The sequence below is a fragment of the Marmota monax genome, unplaced genomic scaffold (assembly GCF_021218885.2).
Source record: "Marmota monax isolate L192 unplaced genomic scaffold, Marmota_monax_Labrador192_F-V1.1 WCK01_AAM20220418_F8-fsc00801, whole genome shotgun sequence".
In the NCBI taxonomy this organism is placed as follows: domain Eukaryota; kingdom Metazoa; phylum Chordata; class Mammalia; order Rodentia; family Sciuridae; genus Marmota; species Marmota monax.
In genome coordinates, this window is record NW_026694097.1 from 15,091 (window position 1) to 38,310 (window position 23,220).

The 23,220-nt window shown below is 36.5% G+C and overlaps 1 protein-coding gene across 2 annotated transcripts in view; it reads right to left on the reverse strand.

Annotated features, from left to right (window-relative positions):
• LOC124107194 (sorting nexin-25-like) overlaps positions 1-23,220 on the reverse strand; it is a 41,383-nt gene that overhangs the window by 14,743 nt on the left and 3,420 nt on the right. For both annotated transcript variants that reach the window (XM_046465104.2, XM_058585777.1), the window contains exon 3: positions 4,809-4,879. In XM_046465104.2, the coding sequence (XP_046321060.2) occupies positions 4,809-4,879 (71 nt within the window). The remainder of the gene's footprint in view (positions 1-4,808; positions 4,880-23,220) is intronic.

Here is a 23,220-nt window from a genome sequence, read left to right on the forward strand (position 1 = left end):
AGTGAAAAGAACTAGTCAACAATGTCAAATGCTGCCAAAAGTCACGAAGATTGAAAAAAAATTCATTGAAATTAGCTTGACTTCCCAAATTCCATGACCAATAAGCAACTAACCCTAACTCTAGGGGGTAAAATTCAGGTGTCAGTCAATAATACACTGGGCCCCAGATTTGAATACAGTCAGAAGCAAGAAAATTTTGTGTGCAAAATATAATTTCTAAGACTCATTATTTAAAATTGTTTAGTATTCATAAGTTTTCTCTTTTAAAGTTTCAGTACTGGGAATTGAACTCTGGGCCTCATGCATGTAAGGTCCTTGCTTAGCATCTGGGTGGCTATCTTAAGTGACAGCCGCCATTTTCCCGTCCAAGGGCCTTTTCAGAAAAGGCTCACCACTCCCTCATACCAACCCCACCCTTCAGCCTCCTGCATTAGGACCCGCAGGCTCTGATCCCTGAGCTTGGCCCATAAAAGCCCCAAAATTCAAGCCTGTCCTGCCTCTCTCTTCTAGGGAAGGATGTGCCTTTATTTGTCAGCTCTGACAAACTCTCAGTGTGTATCTCTGCCTGGTCTCTGTCTTTCATTTATTGCTCGCTCGTCTCCCAAGTTCTTGCTTTTCTTTCAATGCACTCTAGGTAAGTACTCTACCACTGAGCTACATCTCCAATCCTATATTTATAAGTCTTCTGTAGGAATCTTTCCCCCTTACACATCGTGTAATTTTCTTGCTCACAGAAAAGATGAGTTAGTTGATCACCTTTACTCTAGAAAGAGTAAAGGTGACTCACTGATCCCTAAATGAAGTACTATTAGGGGACCAAGTAAGTTTGCAGCACCACCCACCCCACCCCACCCCACCCCACCCCAGCTTTGCTCTACCTAGGAATATAAATGCTAGTTCATATGGTCATTCTATGCCTAAAATTTTGAGAAACTGCCAACTGTTTTCCATTTCCAATTTCTAATGAGAATGAATAAGGGTTCTAATTTCTTCATACTTCATCAGTATATTATTAACTATTTTAGTTGCCCCTATTAGATATGAAATGATATCTCATGTTAGTTTTGATTTACATTTCCCTAATGTATAATGATGTTGAGCAGGCTTTCATTTGCTTACTGAACATTTGAATATCTTTGTAGAAATGTCTATAAATTCTTTCTCCATTTTCAACTTGGGTTATTTGTCTTTTGATTATTGAGTAACAAGAGTTCTTTCCATATTCTTGACATAAGCCACCTATCAGATACATGATTTGCAAATATTTTTCTCATTCTCTGAATTGTCTTTTTACTTTCTTGATACTGTCCCTTGACATACATAAATTTTTAAGTTTTAAAGTCCAATTTACTTTATTTGTTGTTTATGAATTAAGATCATGTGTTGTTACAGTGGGATCTAATCCAATAGGACAGGTGTCCTTGTAATCATAGGAAACTTAGAAACAAAGAACAGACAATGTGAAGATACTTGAAAAAGATGGCCATCTACAGCAGTCTCCATTTTTGCAAGACAAATGCATTCCAAGAACCCCAGTGGATGCCTGGGACCTCAGATAGCACCCAACCTTTAATTATATATATAATTATATAATGATATATTATTACATAATAAAATATTCAATAATTGTAATAATTATATAATAGGTTATATAATTATAATGTTATATATTATATAATTATATACTATATAATTATGATATATGGTTTATACATATATTTAATGTAATATATGATTTATATGTACATACATACGTACTCTGCTTTTCCTATGCATATATAACTTGATAAAGTTTAATTTATAAACTAGGCAGATATTAACAATGACAATAATAAAATAGACCAACTGTAAGGATATACTATAATAAAACTGCCGGTATCAGCATCACTACTCTTGAATTTGGGGACATTATTAAGTTAAATATGGGTTACTGGAACACATACATAGTCAATCTGATAAGATGTCTACTAAGTGACTAATGGGTGGGGTAGCATACACAGTGTGGATACAAAGTACATCCTAGGTAGGATGAAACAATGGTTTGAGGTTTCATCGAGCTACTTAGAACAGTGTACAATTTAAAACTTATAAATTGTTTATTTCTGGAAGTTCCCATTTAATATTTTTTGGATCACAGTTAAATGTAACTAACACCATGAAAAAGGGAAAGTACTGTAGAAGTCATGGAGAAAGGTCTGGAACCTATCCTTCACTCCTGGTCCTCAGAAGGAACTAATACCTTAATCTCAGACTTCTAGTCTCCAGAACCATGAGAACATGAATTTCTGTAATTAAAGCCACTCACTATGTAGGGCTTTGTCAGCAGACTGACCAAACTAAAATAACAAAATAAGAAAGGTATTATTCTGACTCAACTCATAATAATAAGGAGGAGCACTAACAAAAGATAATGGAGGCAAAGATAAATCCCTTTCTGTATTCTCTTTAAAATACTGTCAAAATGCCTGAAAGTGAAATGTTTCCTCTGCAAGAACAATGAGAATAAGGAGAGTAGCAGAACCATCCTCACAGATGTTCCTTTGCTCAAAAGCCTACAAATACTTCCTCATCCAGAGTCAAGGCCAAAGTCCCCACAGTAGCAGTAAGGCCCTTCTTGATTGGGCCTTGGAGCTCAGTTTGGCTTTTCTCCTCCAACTCAGCTCTTTTTTTTTTATTATTGGTTGTTCAAAACATCACAAAGTTCTTGACATATCATATTTCATACATTTGATTCAAGTGGGTTATGAACTCCCATTTTTACCCTGTATACAGATTGCAGAATCACATCGGTTACACATCCACGTTTTTACATATTGCCATACTAGTGACTGTTGTATTCTGCCAACTCAGCTCTTCAGGCTCCCTCCTTTCCTAGAAGCTTTCAAGCTCCTGGGACAATGCTCAAGGGTCATCATCTGGGTGAGGACTTCCCTATCACATTATTTGAATGCAAAATCAGATTCCCCTGCAGCAGTTCTAGCATTCCCTACCACCCCACTTCCCCACCCCCCCCCTCAAACACCTACCTTTTTTCTCCAAGGCACACATCATCACCTGAAATGTGCATTTTATTTATCGCCTAATTGCCTCCCAGCCTAGTTTAGAGATTCAATAAGCGCAGAAATTTCCTTTTGTTTACTACCATAATGTCACCATCTACTAGGTGCTCATAAATGCTCAGAGTGAACATATTTGCATAGCCCTCCTTACTGAGCTAAGATAAAAAACTAATGCCTCTACAGGTAACAGGTAACTTTTTAACAATGGTCCACTTTCTACTTTGAATATAGCCCTTGATCCTCCGCCACTGAGACTTATTTTAAAAAGGGACACGTCTCTTCCTCCCTGTTCCCTAGCCTTGGGGGAAACAGGATTACCTTTCTTCCCCAGTTCTCTGTCCGTGAGCACACACACAAACCATAGGAATTAAGTAATTCAGACTTGTGAATGGTACCAGACAGAAGCTCTAAGAAATGACTATCTCCCAAATTAACACGTGAATTATAGCTCCAGACAGAGAATGTAGCCTTTGATTCACCCTTGATGGGCAGAATCACAGCCTCTAGGACAGGAGTCCCTTGTGTTTCTCTTTTGCTGGCAAAGCAATAAAACTTCTTTTTCCTTTTTCTCAAAACTGTGTCCTGGTTACTGAGGACAAAGACAGCTTTTGATAACACCTTCCTATCCTTTTTTACATAACTACTACCTTCAGTCAGTGACTCAAGGAGAAAGAAAAAGTCCCCAAACCAATGTCCCTTTTGCTTCTCTGTGCTAATTAGAAACCTGGGGAGAAAGCATGTTTTTTTTTTTTTTTTTTTAGACTGCATGATATTTTATTTATTTATTTATTTTTTGCCTTTTTTTTTTTATTAGTTGTTCAAAACATTACAAAGTTCTTGACATATCATATTTCATACATTTTTAAAGTCTCTGGTCCAACTCTTACCTGTTTTTTGTTTGTTTGTTTTCTCACCCTGACAGGAAGATTTTAGTGAACCAGGAAATTTTTGTGAAAAGTCTACTACAGGGAGAAAGCAGTGTTTGCTTCTCCCCAGCAGATCAAGATTTGATTTACACCCCAGATTTTAATATGTCCTCCAACTTCCTATATGTGAGAGGAATATGCTAGCACCAGCAAACTACAAGGGAGCTGGAAGCCATCAGCACATCTTAACTATTCCTCATAATCATTTCTGAGTCTAAACCTTACTTCATTTGAAGAGAAACAAACAGGGAAAAAAAAAACAGAGTATATATAAAATTGACAAAACAAAAGTGAAAGAAACAGGAAAAAAGTGAAAAGAGAAAAAAATAGAGCACACACACACACACATATAAAATCAACAACACAAAACTGAAGAGAAAAAAGCTATTAATCCAAATCTAAAGGAAAAGATTAAGTGAATTATGAAATACCACTCACTAGAGTTATTTAAATGACTATCAAGATTATGTTTCAAGACATAAATATTAATGAATAATAAGTTTAAACCACAATATGAGAAAAAATTATATAAATCATGTTTAGTTTAAAAACAGAACAGAAATACCAAATGCTCAGTTATTTTAACCTTCTAGAATCTACAACTACAGAGAATAAAGTTCCTACTAGGATACAGAAATAAAAACTAAGGTTTTAGTTAGGGTGAAATTATATTTACTTTCTCCAATGATATTATATTGTTATTTTTAACAATTTGAAAAATTGATGAAAGAAAAATATTCATGTTTGCCACATATCTGACAAAAGAAGATGGGACAAACCTAGGACCTTTAAAATGTATAATGGAAAACAAATATGTTCTTACCCTTGTGCCTCTTCAGTTGGGGAAAACTGCTAATTGTAGTTGCCTGGATTATTTCCACTACAATTTGATACCTGATTTTAAAAGAGAGAGAAAGAGAATAGATTGATTAGGAAGAAAATACTATCTTCAGAGATACTTTTATTTATGCTAAACAAGTAAACACAGAAGCTGTGAGTCCTACCCCTGGGCACTGCGCCACTTACTAATCATGACACAAAAGTCATGCACTGGCACCCCACTCTTCCTCTCCCTAAGTGTTACTACCTGTCCCACAGTGAAGGCAGAAACCTTGAGGCTAGGCTCAACTCCTGCCTCTCCTCAGTACTCCTTGGAAATCAAAGTCTGTCAATTCCAATCTCCTAAATTTGCATTGTCCAACAAGATGCCCATGAGCTACATGTGACTATTTAAACCAAGTAAATAAAATGTTTAATTCCTCAGTCACACTAGCCACATTTCAACTGCTCCATAGTCAAATGCATCTTGTAAGATCCTATTAGATGGTACAAATAGAAAGAACATTTTGATTGGTACAAAGACAGTTCTACTGGATGGTCCTTCCTAAATGCTTCTCCAGGTTGTCCTCCCCTCTCCAGTACACAGGTACTGCCTCAGTTTGCTCTCTTGTTATTTCTCACTTAGAAGACCATTCCAGACCAAAAGAGTCAAGAACATCTGCAAGGGGACTCAGATACCTGTATTTTCATGTTAACTGTCTCAGTAATTCTAACGCAGAGTGAGAGTTGAGAACCACTGGACTAGAGCACCAGCTAGATGCACATATGACTTAGAAGGCCTGAGTTAGGAAAAACACACAAAATTTTGCATTTTAAGTGCTGAGTTCAATCTGAGTCATGGCTATTTTGAGCATATTGATTTGGGCTTTATAAACCTAGTTCTTAAGGGCTGGTCAATGGTTACTAGGGTTTCCCTAACCAAACTTTTCTGCCCTGTTTCTCAGATCTTAATTATGTTGACTGTAATCTGCTTGCAATAAAGCTGTTTAACATTAATTAAGCTGTTTAACATTAATTCTTACTTTGGACACAAACTGTGCAGCATTCTAAGATTTAATGCTACATTTGGCTGGCTTTTAGCCACACAATAGAGCATATATTCTTTGGCTTTTCAACTAAAACCTAAAGAAGAAATACAAATTCATCAAAAGCATAGCTATTCATAAACTCCTGACAAATTCACATCTTTTTTATTTCTTCACTTGTATAATAAATATTGATGTCTGATTCTCACAACCTCAAAAAGCAAGTTGTTAGGAATAGTGTTGGTCTGTCCCCTGAAGACTGGCAGACACTGCTGGTTGCCTACCCAACATTCATTTTCCCTTTCTTCCTTACTAACTGAATCACAGTTTTAGTCAGGGAAAGCAATGGTTGCAGCTAAACAAGCCAACTTTCTCCCTATATGAGGGATGACCATCTGACATAGTTCTACCTGAGGAGACAAAGGCAGAAGTTGCAGGGTGCAGACTCCAGGAAAGCATTCTCAAGGTGTAGACTTCCTAGAGAAGCCCTTGCAACTTTTTTTCCTTGCCCTTTCCTCATTGTCCTGTGTGAAACAAGGATGCAGTGGAACAAGGCACAGAGCCACTTTCATCCTTTAGCAACGATAAGGAGTGAAGCCACAGGCTGAAAATGAAGTCAGAGGACAGAAGTTTACGTCTCTGATGACTTCACTGAGCTGTCAAAGCAACCCCAAACTGTCCATCTCAGGACATATTGCTGCATAAAGAAAATAAACCCCTGAATTGCTTAAGTCACTGTATATCATCTTATCTTATGATCAATGCCATCCCAGCTGACAGAGAGCTCTTTAAGGACTCCATACACAGAAAATATCTTTGGGCTGAGTATATGCCCAGGTGCTATTTTCCAAACTGAAGCCTTGCTAGGACATTACTGAGCACTGAAGTTTTCTAATGTGTCACTATCTGCAAGATGTTTACTCAGTTTCCTGAACCAGGCAGTGAGGGAATTGAAAAAAACAGGCCAACAGACACAAAAATAGAAAAAGTGGAACTCGGTGGTTCAGCCTGCCTCTGTTGGAGGAAGACTGTCCAAGAGCAAGCTCAGCACATTCGTTATATAGGCTTAAACATCAAAAGGATTTATTGTGAGAAAGCTTCTTCAAGATGAAAAAAACCTAATTTGTGGGTAAAACAGCCCCTTTAGGGCATATCAGCTTCTGCCCATAACTCTTTACCTCCAGGGAGCTGGCATTTCAACTCAAGGCCATGAACTAATAAATTCTGTGGCTTGCACAGAATCTCCCTTGAGCAGAGCATCACCACCAACTGGGAAGTTTTCAATTGGTGGCTTCCAATTGAGAAATTCCCAAGGGAAGTGTCGCCTCTATCTTTGAGCAATTCAAAGAAATGATTCACTCATGCTCAGGACACTAATGGAACTGAAATTCTTCCCAATTATGGACAAGCACAAAAATGGCTCATGATGTGAATTTTCATGTTAGTTACTACATAGTTAAGGAAGCACATATACAAATCTGGAACTATCAGAGCCCAACATTCTTGAATAAAGTCCTTAATTTAACCTTAGGACTAAAGTTCTACTACTGGAATACACTGACTTTTCATTCAACTCTAGAACACGTCTTTGAACACCTCCTTGTACACTGCCATCTGGATGTCCTGCAAATAGACTTAATGTCCAATGTCCATTCACACAACAATTCCCATTAAAAACAAACAAATAAACCAAAAAACAAATCCACATCATAAACATTTGTTACAGCAATTTCTATAAAGAAAAACATGGAAATAATCTAGGGGTCAACATTTGTTCATCTTTTCCTATGTTCTGAACACAGCAATGAACAACAGCAATATGGTCTGTGCTTTCAGGAAGCTCTGGGGATATACCAGATTGAAGATAAATCCCCCAGCCAATAATATTTATAATTATTAAGTTTACATGGAAATAAATGTTGTGACACACTGATTTTAAAAATACAAAGTGGAATGTACATTTATAATAGCAGATATGTTATGTGGGTACATGAACCAGGGCTACAAGGTAAGATGGAGATGAAATTAAAGGCAGTTATGTTAAACTGACAGAATTATAAGTCATTCTTTAACTTTTTCCAAACAATTTCTCTCTCTCCCTTATTCTCTACCTCCCTCTCTAAACCTATTCAAACTACCTTCTTTCTTGCATAGGTTTCCTTACATTTTCATTTCTAACCACCAACCTTCTCAAAATCTTATTATCCTAATTAGATATTTATCCTAATAGGAACCATCAGTCTCAAAGCCCAATTGACCTGTCCTTTGAACATTTTTAAGTAAGTTCTTTTCTTTTTCTTCCCTTGGCCACTACCCTATTTGGGGGCTCCTCCTCATGTGTGGGTCCTGCAATGGCTGAACAGTTTTAGTTGCTTGCCTGAAGCTATCTTGCTCTCTTTCACATGAAAACAGCTTGAGCAGCCCCATCAAAACACCTTCCCACTTTCCCATGACCATTTAACCTCCCTTGCTCAATATCTCCAGCAAATTCCTCAAAGGAATAACCTATATTCCAGCTTGCCATTTCATTCACTAATTAGCACTGGCTCTTTTATCCAACCCAATTTCCTTTTCTTCTCAATCTAGGTGTGGACTTCAGGTAGGTCAATTTCTAAATTGTCCTCACAAAGCTACAGTCTCCCTAGGCTCTTGCTCATGCTCTGCCTCAGAAGACAATCTCCCTACTTGTTCATCTAACTACATCTTACATATATTACTTCTTCAAGTTTTCCAAGCACCAGTTAAGCACACTTAATATATGTCTTTTCTCAAATCCTAAATTACTTCTGCTCTATAACAATACCTATTTGTTTGCTACTTTATAATGCTGTTTTAAAGACAGACTTCCACCAAGAATGCTGCGAAAAGAAAATTGTGTTCAGTGATTTTAGGGCCTAATATATCTTCAAAAAATATGACACATTTTTAAGCCTATGAAAACATTGTGGTTTTATCTAAAATAAAGATATGCTACTTTCTCCCCATCTAGATCATGAGCCTCTTGAAGAAAGGTATTGTGTCTTATACTTTATAGCACTTTCTTAGCACCAAACATATGGTAGATGCTCAATAATACATTTTTGATGGAAGTGGAAATTAGTATAATCTGAAGGGTGATTTGTCAATAATTATTGAAATTGCAAATGTAAAAATTCATCAATCTAGCAATTTCTCTTCTAAGACTTTAATCCAGGGATACATCTCAAGATATATGTGAAATGATTTAGTACACAATTATTCACTGCAGCATGGTGATATAACAGGAAAAATATCAGAACTATTAGAAGTAACTTAGATACTCAATAAATATTAATAAATTAGAAATAAGAGTTAACATCTCTACTACTTAACAGGTATGCATAATATTCTGGACAACTTATTCTTTTGATAGTCTTAGTGATTTCATGCTTTGGAACAAATGAGTCACTGATGGTGCTGAAGCAAATACATACTGTCTAAGTCAATAGTTAGCATTTTTTAATGAATTCATAAAATCATACTGTAATATCAGCTAACATTTATAGAATCTTTCATAGGTACCAGGTACCTATTTAGATCTTTTAATTCATATGAACTCACTTAATCCTCATAAGAGGACTATAATTGTCTCCACATTGAAGAGGAGGAAATTGGTGTTCAAATGAATTAAGAAATCTATGTGAGGTCGCCTAGAGCCAGAAATACAACTGAGGGCTACCTGACTTAAAGCTCATACTGTTTACCATTTTCCTGCAATTCCACAAAATTAAATATATGGTAGTGTCATCTCATCTAAGGATTCTCAAAGTATACAAGCATGGCCAACACCAGATAATGAGCCTTACTGACTTCTCTATCCCTCTTATATAGAGGTTCTACTCTGGTTCTACCAATGAGACCATAAGCATAGCCCACACACTCTAGCTCTTCTCCAACTCCTGTCATTTGCTCTCCTGTTTATTCTCCCTAGATTTCATATATCAATTTCCCTGCTCATCTGTTGAAATCCTGCTATTCATGGCCAGTCCTCTCTACAGTTTTCCTAGGTTCTTCTGTTTTATAGGATAAATTTGCTCCTACCCAGCTCTTAGCTCTTACCATTCCACTTCCAGAGTCACTGCAGGCATACACTTGGCTATTTACATCCACCTGGCTCTCCTATGCTAGATTATAAACAGCACGATCCCAATAGCAGAGAGTGGAATCCAAAGATACACAACCAACCCAACTTTACATACACCAGACCTGCCCCACAGTGTTTTGCATGTAGTCAGCGTTTGAAGATGAAAGTCTACTAGTTCACTTTTACTTGATGCCAAAAGGCAAAGTAGAAAATGACTTTTTTCATTCTCACTTTTCTGAACAAAAGCATACAACACCCACATCCAAGTGCTGGCTGTCCTTCAGGGCCCAGGCTTTTCAGAATTCTAGGAAGCTGTTGAGAGATACCCAGCACTCATCCAGCTTTCTTCCTCCAGAAGGGGATATGGACTTGCTGGTGCAGAGTTTGGTTAGAAAATGACTGGAAATGTATATATTGTTATATATGTTTTTCCAAATTATAATGTAAACTCAAATGTTAGGGAGAAGTGGCATAGCAAGAGTTGAGCTGTTTCACAACTCTGGCAATATCCCTTTGTCCCAGGGACAAGGAAAAAGCTATACAAAGGTAACTGTTATCTGGTCCTCTGCATAACCACCTCACCTGTCTTTTGTTTTATATACTTGGTTAAATAAATAAAGCCTGAGAACAGGTTTGCATTTATGAATTGTTCCTGCCAAACTGAAACACCTAAAATGGTTCAGAGCACTTCAAAGTAATCACCTTAGAAATCTATATATTCATTGCCTTTCTACTGTCTATGTTCAGAACAGTTTTGAAATGCTTAAAAATGCATTTCAAAGTTATTTACACATCAAACCAAACACATATATGTATTCTGTGTGTGTATTTATATGTATACATATATATTCCTCTTTGTTTCATTAGGCACACATAACAGATTTTTTTTTTAATTACTACTTTAGAACTATCTGGGCATATACATTTTGGATTTCTTGGAATCAAAGATTGGAAAAAAAACTTAGTTTCAGTTATACAATATACTGAATGATTTAAAATACTGTTTTATGTTAAAAATTAGGAAGGAAACTTTATAGACGACCATATAAGTGCAAATGATAAAGAAAAACTAAAAAAATTAAAGATAATGTTTTCAGAGTTGCCACAGACTAGGGATAGTGTTTTTATTAAAGGGACTTCACTTAAAGCATTTGAGCAAAAGCTGTGATAATATTCAGCCAGCTAAGCTGACACTGTGTCTCATATCCATGGCATTACTGAAAGGGTCTGCTGGAAAATTCAGAACATGAATCAAGAGTAGTTGAGAATGTGAGCTCTGGCATCAGACAGGCCTGTGTTCACATCCTGTTTCTAACACATACTGTGTTCTCCCCAGGCACATTATGTAAGCTTTCTAAATCTTAAAGAGTCCTCATCTGTGAAACAGAGTGATAGAGTTGCCTCATAGAGTTGTCATGCAGATTAAATTAGATAATACCTCTAAAAACCTGGAACAATGCCTGCCCCACAATAAATGTTAACTAATATTATTATTGTTTCTTGCCATTGTTGCTGACTCTTTAAATGGACATTATCTAGGGAAATAGTATGCAAGTGTTTGTAAAATACATATGAATATTTTTCAAGTAGTGGTACTTCTTCCTGATTATAAACATATTTTAGTCCTATCAACCAACGGCTACCAGGATCACTATATTCCAACAAAATCAGGTTTTGGGACCCAGAAATGAGCTAAAGACCATATACCAGAGAAACTGTGGAAAATCCCCCAAAGGAAAAGATGAAGTTCCTTTGGGAACCAGAGAGGAGATAAAATTTAAATGAAGCAGTATTTTGATGGGTTCAAGGCAAGGGTGTGTCAAGAAGTCAATTTTGGGTAGATCCAGGGTCCTATTTCTTTTGAATGTATAAAGTTAAAAAGTCAAGATAGATATGGTATTGTTATGGTTTGGATGTGTGGTGTCCCCCAAAAAGGTCACATGTGAGACAATGCAAGAAGGTTCAGGGAAGAAATGATTGGCTTGTAAGAGTCTTAACCCATCAGTGACTTAATCCTCTGACAGGGATTAACTGAGTGGTAACTGAAGGCTGATGGGGTGTATCTTGGAGAGTGGAGTCTCTCTCCCTCTCTGCTTTCTGATCATCATGTGAGCAGGTTCACTCTTCCACACTCTTCCACCCTGATGTTCAGCCTCACCTCCAGTCCTGAGAAATGGAGCTGGCTTTCTAGGGACTAAGTCCTCTGAAACCATGAGCCCTCAAATAGACTTCTTCCTCTAAAATTGTTCTGGTCAAATCCTTTTAGTCACAGCAGCAAAAAAGCTGACTAAAACAGGTATGTTGCCTCCAGAAACCCCTAATTTGCAGCTTTGCATCTGGGTTATAAATCAAAGTTGTTTCTGTGGGTCAACCTGATTTAGATTCTCTAGGCAAGAGAAGAATATATTATTCTTACTGGTCTAATTCCAAAGAGAAAAGTTTCTGATAGTCTAAAGTTTCAGAGAATAAGAAAGCTCAAAGAATGGGCGCATAATGACATTTTACAGTGGTAGCTTGTACTTGGGAGAAACATGTCTCTGTTAACTATGTAGCTAATTTTAATGCCTGTTATTCCAGTCTGATAAATGGTTGGGAAAACTTCCTTAGTCTGAGCCAATCTTTACTTCTTCTAAAATAGCATATGTTCACTAAAGAAAATTAGAAAGTACACAAAGTACAACATTTAAAGTTAACCACTACTAACATATGGCATATTTTATCTTTTGTATTTTTTAATGCTGTAGATTGAATTCAGGGGTACACTACCACTAGCTATCTCCTTAGCCCTTTTTATTTATTTGTTTTTTAATTTTAAGAGGGTCTCACTAAATTGACTAAGCTGGTCTCAGATTTGTGTAATCGTCCTGCCTCAGTCTCCCAAGTAGCTAGGATTACAGGTATGGGCCAACATGCCTAACTTTTAATCTTTTTTCCTATGCAAACAATATTTCTTGCTTTATGAGACTGGGTTTATGATATACATAGACTCCCACAGCCTTTTTTATTTATCAATTTATAGGTAATATCTTCCATTATCTTTAAATATTCTAATGCTATTCCAATAACAATACATGATGATACACTGTGTAGAGTCACTGAAATTTTTTTAAAAAATTTAAATCCTTATGATTAGGCATTTTGGTTATTTCAAGCCTTTCTCTATTTTAATAAAAGACTAAGAGGCATTTTTGAAAAAATATTTCCGCACACTCCTTATTACTTCTTTAAGAAAATGATTAATAGTAAAAATTGGACCAAGAAGAATATACATTTTTACATTATAAAATTGTGTTACATAATAATTTATACGCTTTCCAGTAGAACATGAGGTTGTCTATTTTCCTACACCCTTATCAACATTAGATATCATCAAATTTTTAATATTCACCAATATTATAAACAAAAAAAGGTATCTTCATTTTATTTCCTATGTCTTTGAGTATTATTAAGGATAATAAAAAGGTTAGGAGCTATCTTTTCATGAGGAATGTTATAGGGAATGTCAGGAACACAAACAAGAGAAATGCTTTTATTTAGGACTTGGAGGCGCTTTCTGCCAAAGGGGATTTTGAACCTGTTTTCTTTTTAGTGTGCAAAAGGTGGCTGATTCTACAGAAAGAAGAAGAAACATTTCCTGACCTTTTTCCATTCATGCTACACATAAAAAAAGGATGTGTAAACAGAACATGGATATAAGCAGCCATCCCAGGCTCTGCCCAGACTCCCAAGGACTGAAGAAACTCATTTCCATATACCTGTGAACTATCTGAGTCACATCAGGCAGAATGTGACTGAAGTGAAGTGTCCTGAATTTATATAAACATGCACACACTATATAAAATAATCTAAGATATACTAGATATTAATAGTTTGTATCTGTTTATAATAGTTTTTTTTATTTCCTGTTTTGAGACAGCATCTCACTTAATCGCCCAAGCTGGTCTCGAATTTGCAATCTTCCTGCCTCCACCTATCAAGTGGCTGACTACAGGCATGTGCCAATGTGCCTGGCAAAAGGGATTTTTAGTTTGATCACAAACAAAGAGAAATTACATGTGTGAGGTACAGCCTTTCTTTTCTCCTTCCCCTTAAGAACATGTGTTCCTCCAAGGGCAGCTAGCAGCTAGACTCTGGAACTACCAGGAAGGTAGGAAGGAGGAAGAGGAAGACTTGCTGAGGTTCAGAAATCCTTGGTGAAAAGGATTAGCTAATCCTGAGACTGGTTTAGAAAGTGCACTGCTTGCATATACAAACCGCATTCTCAATTACCTGTCAGTAATGAGTGTCATTTTGGTCTACTTGCCTTATTCCTTGGCTCTAACATGGTTCAGACCTCAGAAGGAGAGAAGGGCATTGTTATTTAATAGACTTCCACAAACCCCCAAACTTAACATTGCATTCCAATCAGCTACTGGCAATTGATCAGTGTTCATAATGAAATTAAATCTATTTGTGCTGGATATTTGCAGCAGATGCACTGGCACACACCTGTAATCCCAGTGGCTTAGAAGGCTGAAACAGGAGGATCACAAGTTCAAGGCCAGCCTCAGCAACTTAGCAAGGTTCTAAGCAACTTAGTGAGATCCTGCCTCAAAATAAATAATAAAAATGGCTGAATATGTAGCTCAGTGGTAAATTACCCCTGGGTTAAATCCCTAGTACCCATCCCCTAATAAAGAAATCTGTTTGCAATCCTTGATCTAAAGACTGTATAACAAGAACAGTAGTGGGGTAATAATTGGGAATGTGCCAGATCTTGCACTAAATGCTTTATATAAACTGACTCCATGGTCTGAAAGCAGATAGAACTAGTCAAATCATAACTCAAATCATAAACTTCTTTAACATCAAAATTACCCTCTTTTATCAAATTTTATATTATTGTCAATATTCAATTATCTTTCCTCTGATAAGTGAAAATACCGAGTGTCCTCCAATATGTTTAACTCCCACCTCTGTACCCTTTACTATTTCTCAGACACCAAGAGAAGCAAATTTTTCTGAAAAAAAAATCAAAGTACTTCTTTTTTGGGGGGTGGGGAGTGGCAATGGGGACTGACCCTACTAGGGTGCTCTACCACTAAGCAACATCCCGAGCCCTTTCTATTTTTTCACAGTCTTGCTAAGTTGCTTACGGCCTTGTTAAATTGCTGAGGCTGGCCTTGAACTTGGCAATCCTCCTACCTAGCTTCCCAAGTCACTGGGATTACAGACATCACCATCACACCCAGTTTAAAGTACTTCTATTTCTCAGAAAATTGAAAGATCTTTTAGAACATTTTCCACAAGTGGTCTTGTGTTTTATTGCAATTTTAAAACTAAATTAATATTCATTCTTTTGATAAAAGTTTGCCAGGATTATGTTTTATACTTTAAGATTTTTCATCTCCTTGTCCACCCACACTAATGTTTTCCTTAGCAATTGTTGTGTGCTTACTGATTTCTGACATGGTGCATTAGTTTGTCTTGAGAAGTACTTGATTTCTTCTTTCATGATCCTTTACAATGTAATCCTATTTTACTATTCATGATTCACAATACATTTTCAGAATCATTGTTCAAAACACCAAATGTTCAAACAACTTAAGTTCTTCATAAATGCATGCAAATTTAAGAATGTTAATATATTATCTTCAAGTGCCTATGTACCTATGCCAATATAGAGATTAAAACCCCATTTCCTTAATGTATGCTATGGTTTGGATTTAAGGTAACTCCTCAAAAGCTCATGTGTTAGGCAATGAAGGAATTTTCACAGGTGAAATAAATGATTAGATTATGAGAGTTGCACATCTGTGGATTAATCCATTTGATGGATTCATAATTGGAACACACTAGTGGGTGGTAATGGTAGGAAGTGGGGCATGGTTGAAGGAAGGAGGTCACTGGGGAGACATATCCTTGTAGACTATATCTTTTCCCTGGCTCTTCATACTCTTTTGTTTCTGTTTCCTTGACTGCTATGAGCTGAGCAGCTTTCTTCCACCACACTCTTCTTCCATGTTGTTCTGCCTTACCTCCAGACCCAGAATAATGAATTCAGCCAACATAGACTGAGATCCCTGAAATCATGATCCCAAAATAAACTTTTCCTCCTCTTGGTTGTTTTGTTTTGGGGTGGGTAGCAGGAGAGACTTAGAATTTAACCCAGAGGAAATCTACCACTGAGCTAAATCCCCATCCTTTTTTATTATTTTATTTTGAGACAGGGTCTCACTAAATTGTTTAGGGCCCTGCTAAGTTGCAAAAGTTGGTTTCAAACTTGAAATCCTCTTATTTCAGCCTCTTGAGTCACTGGGATTGCCTCTTAGTTGTTCTTGTCAGGTATTTTGGTCCCAGCAACAAAGAGCTGACTAATACAAGGCTTAAAGAAAAAATATTTAGTAAAGTCCCTAAGTAACCCTTTCTATTGCTAATTATGATCTCTTAAATTAATTCATTCATTATGATCTCTTAAGTTTACATTTCCTCTTGCCTTATTTTAGTGAAATAGAGCATTTACTTGCAATCTGTTTAACCTAAGCAAATGCCCAATCTATGAAGTTATATTTTTCCATGCTTATGTGGAAAACAGAGCTATTTTGTCTCACTAAACTATAAAGCATGTGGTATGGAAGCACAACCAGGTATTGCCTATCCCATTATCCTGTCTTCTCTCTTCCTACTAATTAGAATCTTCCACTTTTAACTGGGCCTAAGACTGTCTTGAAAAAGTTTATCTAGTATATCTCATTTATTATAGCCAATAAAATATAAGCAGAAATGTCATGTGGCGGCTTTGAGAAATTTCCTTAACAGACAGCCAGTGCATGTTTCTTTACCACCTTCTTTCCTTGCCTTTGTCCTGTTCCATGGAATCAGGATTTGATGAATGACACTTTGGAGTTACTCCAGACCCTGAGGACTCTGGAAAATACCCTTCGGGTGGCAGAGTAGGGACTGGAGGGAGTCTGGGTCCTTAAGTGGGATGGCATCCTGGACTGCCTACTCCACTATTCAGCCTTAAAAAAGAAGGAAATTATGCCACTGATGACAGCAGGGATGAATCTGGAGGACAGTGAGCTAAAATAAAATGAGGCACATAGAAGGACAAATACTACATGATCTCCCTGGTGGGTGGAATTTAGTATGTTTGAAAGAAGCATTTTGAGCTTTATAATCCTACTGTGAAAACACCTTATGCTGGCACAGAAAATCATAACAGCAGAGAGAAAAAATCAGACTTTTGGTGTGGGGGAAATGGGGAGATTCTAGTCAATTATGCAGGGTAAATAAGTTCTGGAGATCTAATGCACAGCATGGTGACTGTAATTAAGAATACTGTTTGTACATTTAAAATGTGCTGAGAGTTACAATTGTGATATTGTGAGTGATAGATGTTAATTAACTTGATTATGGTAATCACTTTATAATGGACATGTATACCAAACATTATATTGTATATCTTTAATATATACAAATTTTATTTGTCAAGTGTACCAAAATAAAACTGGCAAGGGAAATCACTTACTTTGGATAAATCATCCTTATTTGAGGGGCAGTTCTGTATCTTTCAGCAAGTCTCATTCCCCTTATGAAAAATAATCTAATTTATCCTGGAGTTAAATCAGTAACATTTAATCAAGGGCAACTTTTTGCCCTGGAGGACATTTAGCAATGCCTAGAAACATTTCTGGTTGTTATAACTATAGGGATACTATAGGCATCCAGTGAGTAGAGGCCAGGGATACTGCTAAACATTCTAAAATAAACAGAACAGAATCATCTAGCCCAAAGTGTCAATTTTACAAAGATTGAGAAACCTTAGGTGAAACATAACTCTCAGGAAGGTGAGTGATTAAAAAAAAGAAAAACCAAAAAAAGCCTTTGGTTCAGACTGAAGTGTAGAGACTGAAAGTTCCTGTCTAATCAATATTATCCTCAACACTTACCATATATCTCAAACTACTTTTCAAAGAATTACAATATATATGATATCTAGGCAAGACTTCAGTGGTAATGTGTGGAAGAATATTCCAATTAATACTTGTTGGGATTATTTTGGGGGCTTTGGTTCTTCTCTAGATCAGTCACATAAAATTCCTAGGGTGACACTTGGGTATCTATTTGTGTGTGTGTGTGTGGGGGGGAACAATTTTCAGTGGAGTATGTCTTACAGATATGCTGAAAAATTACCAATGAGGGCACTGGATGCTTTCCTGGACCACAATCTGCCCACTACTTTACATAAAGTTCTATAAGGGCAGAACCTTTCATTTTCCCTTCTTATATACTGACTCCACTTTATCTTCAATATAAGGGAATACTCAGCACTTTCTCTAGTATGATTCAAACTGTTGAGCTTCACTAATGGCTGCACCTTCACTCTAAGCTCAGGTTTGCCTTTCCGGACTATGATATTACCCCATCACCCATGCCAGCAGAAGGAAATCTATCCAGCTGCCCATTAATATCCTGTGCCAAGACAGCATTCACATTTTTGGTTCCTGTGTTTTGGCAGTGTTCAACACTGCTCCTACTATAAAACCATGGAAAATTCAAAATATTGAACCAGTCTAGCTACCACATCTTCACTTCAACTTCCTGGATACTAAAAAAGAAAAGGAAGTAGCTAAAAAGGACAGAGGAATATTCAACTGTAATTTTATTAAAGTCTAGGTGACTGTATGATCAGGGTTAAAAACAACTCATTTAGTGTATTTGAAAGAAGCATTTCTAGCTGTATAATCCTACTATGAAAGCATCTCAGACTGACACAGAAAATTACTAAACTATCCCAGAACTATAATTATCACCTTCATGGTTCTTTATTTTATTTTGTCTTCAATGCATTCCATCCTAGCAGAGTGGAATGACTATTTCCTTTAGAAAACATGCATCTGTCTCCCAAATATGTGGGAAATAAAAGTGGATGATTTCATTAACTGCTTAGTCTAAATAAAACATACTCCCTGCCTGAGGCAGCTTATTCCAAAATTTTATTGACAGCAATTTGAAAATAGTGACCTAAAATGCTAATAAAGTCAGACAGCAGAGTACTCTAAGCCAGAGAAACAACAGGGTATTCAGACTATGACTGAAGAGAGCAATGCTATTAATGCTGGGAGGCTGATAAGTCTCAGTAAGGTAGACTTAAGACAAGAATATAATAAAAAGCAATAATGACTATCAATTTATGTAACATCATCTACATTTTGGAGCAAAAAGGTCAATCTCTATAATTACATTCATTCCTGGTAGCCTTTCTACTTAGCTGTGCATGAAACAGAGAACAAAGGTTAGCCCTCAGGTCTATCCCTAAGATGCAAGGAATAAGGACAAATGCACCATGAATAAAAGATATCCCAGTGCCCTATCAAATAGAACTGCCTGGAATTCTACTATATTGCAAAGCCCAAGAAGCTGTATCACAAACATAGGTCCAGAGGAAGACTCTACGGAGTATTTACAAAACTATTCAGAAAGTAACTCTGGAGGTATATATCTATTATTGAGAAAAATGCATTCCATGATATTTTCTCCCAAGGTTCTTTGCCAAGCTTGTTGCAGGGACTATAAATTCTTCAGATTACCATAATCCCATATCTGAGATGCATATCACACTTTCAAGGAAAGTTCTCTTTCAACCCCTTATTACTAGAGAAGTTTCTAGAGGAAGTCATGAACACATACCCCAAGACTTACATGAGGAACTGAAAACTTACAAAGGTTTAGAAGTCAGCAACATTGCCATTTAAACTGGACTAAGTCATCATACCTACTTAATTAGACCTGCAAATGTATTTTTCTTCTAATAGACTGACGTTCTTGATTATCTAATCATCAAAATACTTCTAGCTGCTCTCTCCACTGACTTAGTAAACTCTGCTAGAAATGCAAACTCAAACAGTATGATGGAAGACACAAAAGAGAATAACATACATAGATCAGTAACAATGCATAAGAGGAATATCCCTTCCTGGTGTCTGTATTCCATCTCTTCTTGGTAACAGGCACACTGGGGTAGGTAGTGGTAGGAACAGGTTAGAATCCATAACATTTTATTTTACTTTCATTTACCAAGAGTCATTGGGAATGCTACTGAAATGCTCCTGAAGATGCTCAGTGGTCACTCAAAAGGCATTCTTTAAAGTGTAAGCAAGACAAATTGTCTGTTAACTGATAAATGGATAAAGAAAATGTGATATATTCATCCAATGACATATATTATTCAGCCAAAAAAAGGAATGAGTACTGATACATTCTGTAGTATGGATGAACCTTAAAAACATACTGAGTGAAAGAAGCCAGACACCAAAGGCCACATATTGCATGATTCCATTTACATAAAATATCCAGAATAGGCAAATTCAAAAAGCAGATTAGAGATTGCCAAGGGCTTCGGGGGGTGGGATAGAAAGTGACTGCTAGCCATTATGAAGTCAAACAACAACAAGTGCTGGCGAGGATGTGGGGAAAAGGGTACACTTGTACATTGCTGGTGGGACTGCAAATTGGTGCAGCCAATTTGGAAAGCAGTATGGAGATTTCTTGGAAAGCTGGGAATGGAGCCACCATTTGACCCAGCTATTCCCCTTCTCGGTCTATTCCCTAAAGACCTAAAAAGAGCATGCTACAGGGACACTGCTACATCGATGTTCATAGCAGCACAATTCACAATAGCTAGACTGTGGAACCAACCTAGATGCCCTTCAATGGATGAATGGATAAAAAAAATGTGGCATTTATACACAATGGAGTATTACTCTGCATTAAAAAATGACAAAATCATAGAATTTACAGGGAAATGGATGGCATTAGAGCAGATTATGCTAAGTGAAGCTAGCCAATCCCTAAAACACAAATGCCAAATGTCTTCTTTGATATAAGGAGAGTAACTAAGAACAGAGTAGGGTCGAAGAGCATGAGAAGAAGATTAACATTAAACAGGGATGAGAGGTGGGAGGGAAAGGGAGAGAGAAGGGAAAATGCATGGAAATGGAAGGAGACCCTCAGAGTTATACAAAAGTACATACAAGAGGAAGTGAGGGGAAGGGGAAAAATAATATAAGGGGGACAAACGATTGTCAGTAGAGGGAGCAGAGAGAGAAGAGGGGAGGGGAGGGGAGGGGAGGGGAGGGGAGGGGAGGGGGGATAGTAGAGGATAGGAAAGGCAGCAGAATACAACAGACACTAGTATGGCAATATGTAAATCAATGGATGTGTAACTGATGTGATTCTGCAATCTGTATATGGGGTAAAAATGGGAGCTCATAACCCACTTGAATCAAATTGTGAAATATGATATATCAAGAACTATGTAATGTTTTGAACAGCCAACAATAAAAAATTTTAAAAAAAAAAAGAAAGTGACTGCTAATGGGCATAGGAATTTCTTTTGAGAGTGATGAAAATATTTTGGAATTATACAGTAATATTAGTTGTGCAATTTTTGAACCCACTATAAACCACTGAAGTATACACTTTTAAATGGTGAACTTAATTATCTGTGAATTATATCTCAATTTTTGAAACAAGTGTTCTTTAGCTCAGCATTTCTACTGTCCCTTAGTTGTCTCAAGACTGAACAAAGGGCCTGGTTCCTAGAACTCCCTTTATGCTGTTCCACAATGTTGCCTTATTTATGAAGTGAAAAGGAAGATTGAAATGCTAACACCATTTTCATTTCATCACATATCAGATGGGAAAGAGAAAATGTAAGATCTGGTGTAATTTTTGGTCACCTAGTTAAGGCATGATTTTCCTATTGTAGCCAAATCAAGTTATTTCAATGATCCTGGGGCAGCAGATACCAATTTATCATTTAAAGGGCCAACTCTTGCTGAGATACCTCTTTATTGCCAAATGTTGAACTGCAGTATTCAAAAAGTTCTAAGAATCTGGTTAGTATATTTTGAAAAAGAGGGACTATTAATTCTTATCAAGATTCATTCATCTTCTCACATAGAAATTGTGCTCAAATACAAAATGACAGATGGTGCTGGAGAACTAACAGTTGAACATTCAAAAATATCTTTTATACCTTTTTTGTTAGTATCACTATTTTACCATGTGTTTGACATATAAAATATAATATTCATTCATAAGTTTGGAAGAACAATGAATACTTACTCACTTAACCTGCCACCATTGACTTTAAATTATCTTAAACTTACTTGGTGTTACCAAATGGTCCATGTTTGACTTTACTGTGGATCATTTACCAGGGAAAAAATGCTTAGGAATTCAGTGCACCCACAATTTATGAACATGAGGTATCTGTTTCTAAACAATGTCTTAGAGTGGTCAGCATATGCTACTTTGGTCAAACCATACATATATTGAATGATTCCAATTTATATAAAATGTCCAAAATAGGCAAATTCATCAAAACAGAAAGTAGATTGCCATGGGCTGTGGTTGGGGGTGCGGTGCAGAAAGTGACTGCTAGGACGTGGGCATAAATGCAACAGGTGGGTAAATATTGGAGCACAGGTCTGAAAGGCATCCTCAGAACCAGAGCTTGGAGTGCATGACCAAGAGCATGTTATTGTGGGCTCTTTTTAAAAAAAGGAATCAAAGGAAGCCATGATAAGGAAGACTTTTGAGTAGGTATAATCTACAAGCCCCAGATGACAAATATGTGTCTCACTTCTCAAAATGAAATTTCTGGATTCATATACAAATAATCACAAATCTATAATAAATAATTACCATTTAGCACATTTCATTTAAGACTGTTTGTAGAAGGAGAAGGATAAATAAAATATCCAGATATTATAGTCCAAAAGAATTAATCACTTTTAAAGAAAATCATATGACTAAACTCATTGTAACACATTTGTAGGATCAAGATTAACATGATACACTCCATAAGAATACAATGCCATCTACAATGAGTCTTTTATGTAATTACTATTTCAACCAGTAAGTTAAATAGCATAAGTCACCTTAATGTGAACCCCAGTTCAAAGGCAAATGTGGCCAATCTAAAAATCCTTGAATAGTTCAAAGATTCAATTTTAGTCAATATTTTACTTTTACGCCAGTGATTTACTGAAAGTACTAATGAAAATTAAAACTGACACTACAGAGTTTTCTTTCCTTTTCCTATGTAACATCATTTGTGAACAAACAGAAAGGTAAACATAGAAAACAAGCCTAGCAAATCCACAGACTAGAAAATGCTATATAATTATACTCTGTGTGTGTGTGTGTGTGTGTGTGTGTGTGTATATATATATATATATATATATATATATATATATATATATATATTATAGAAGAAA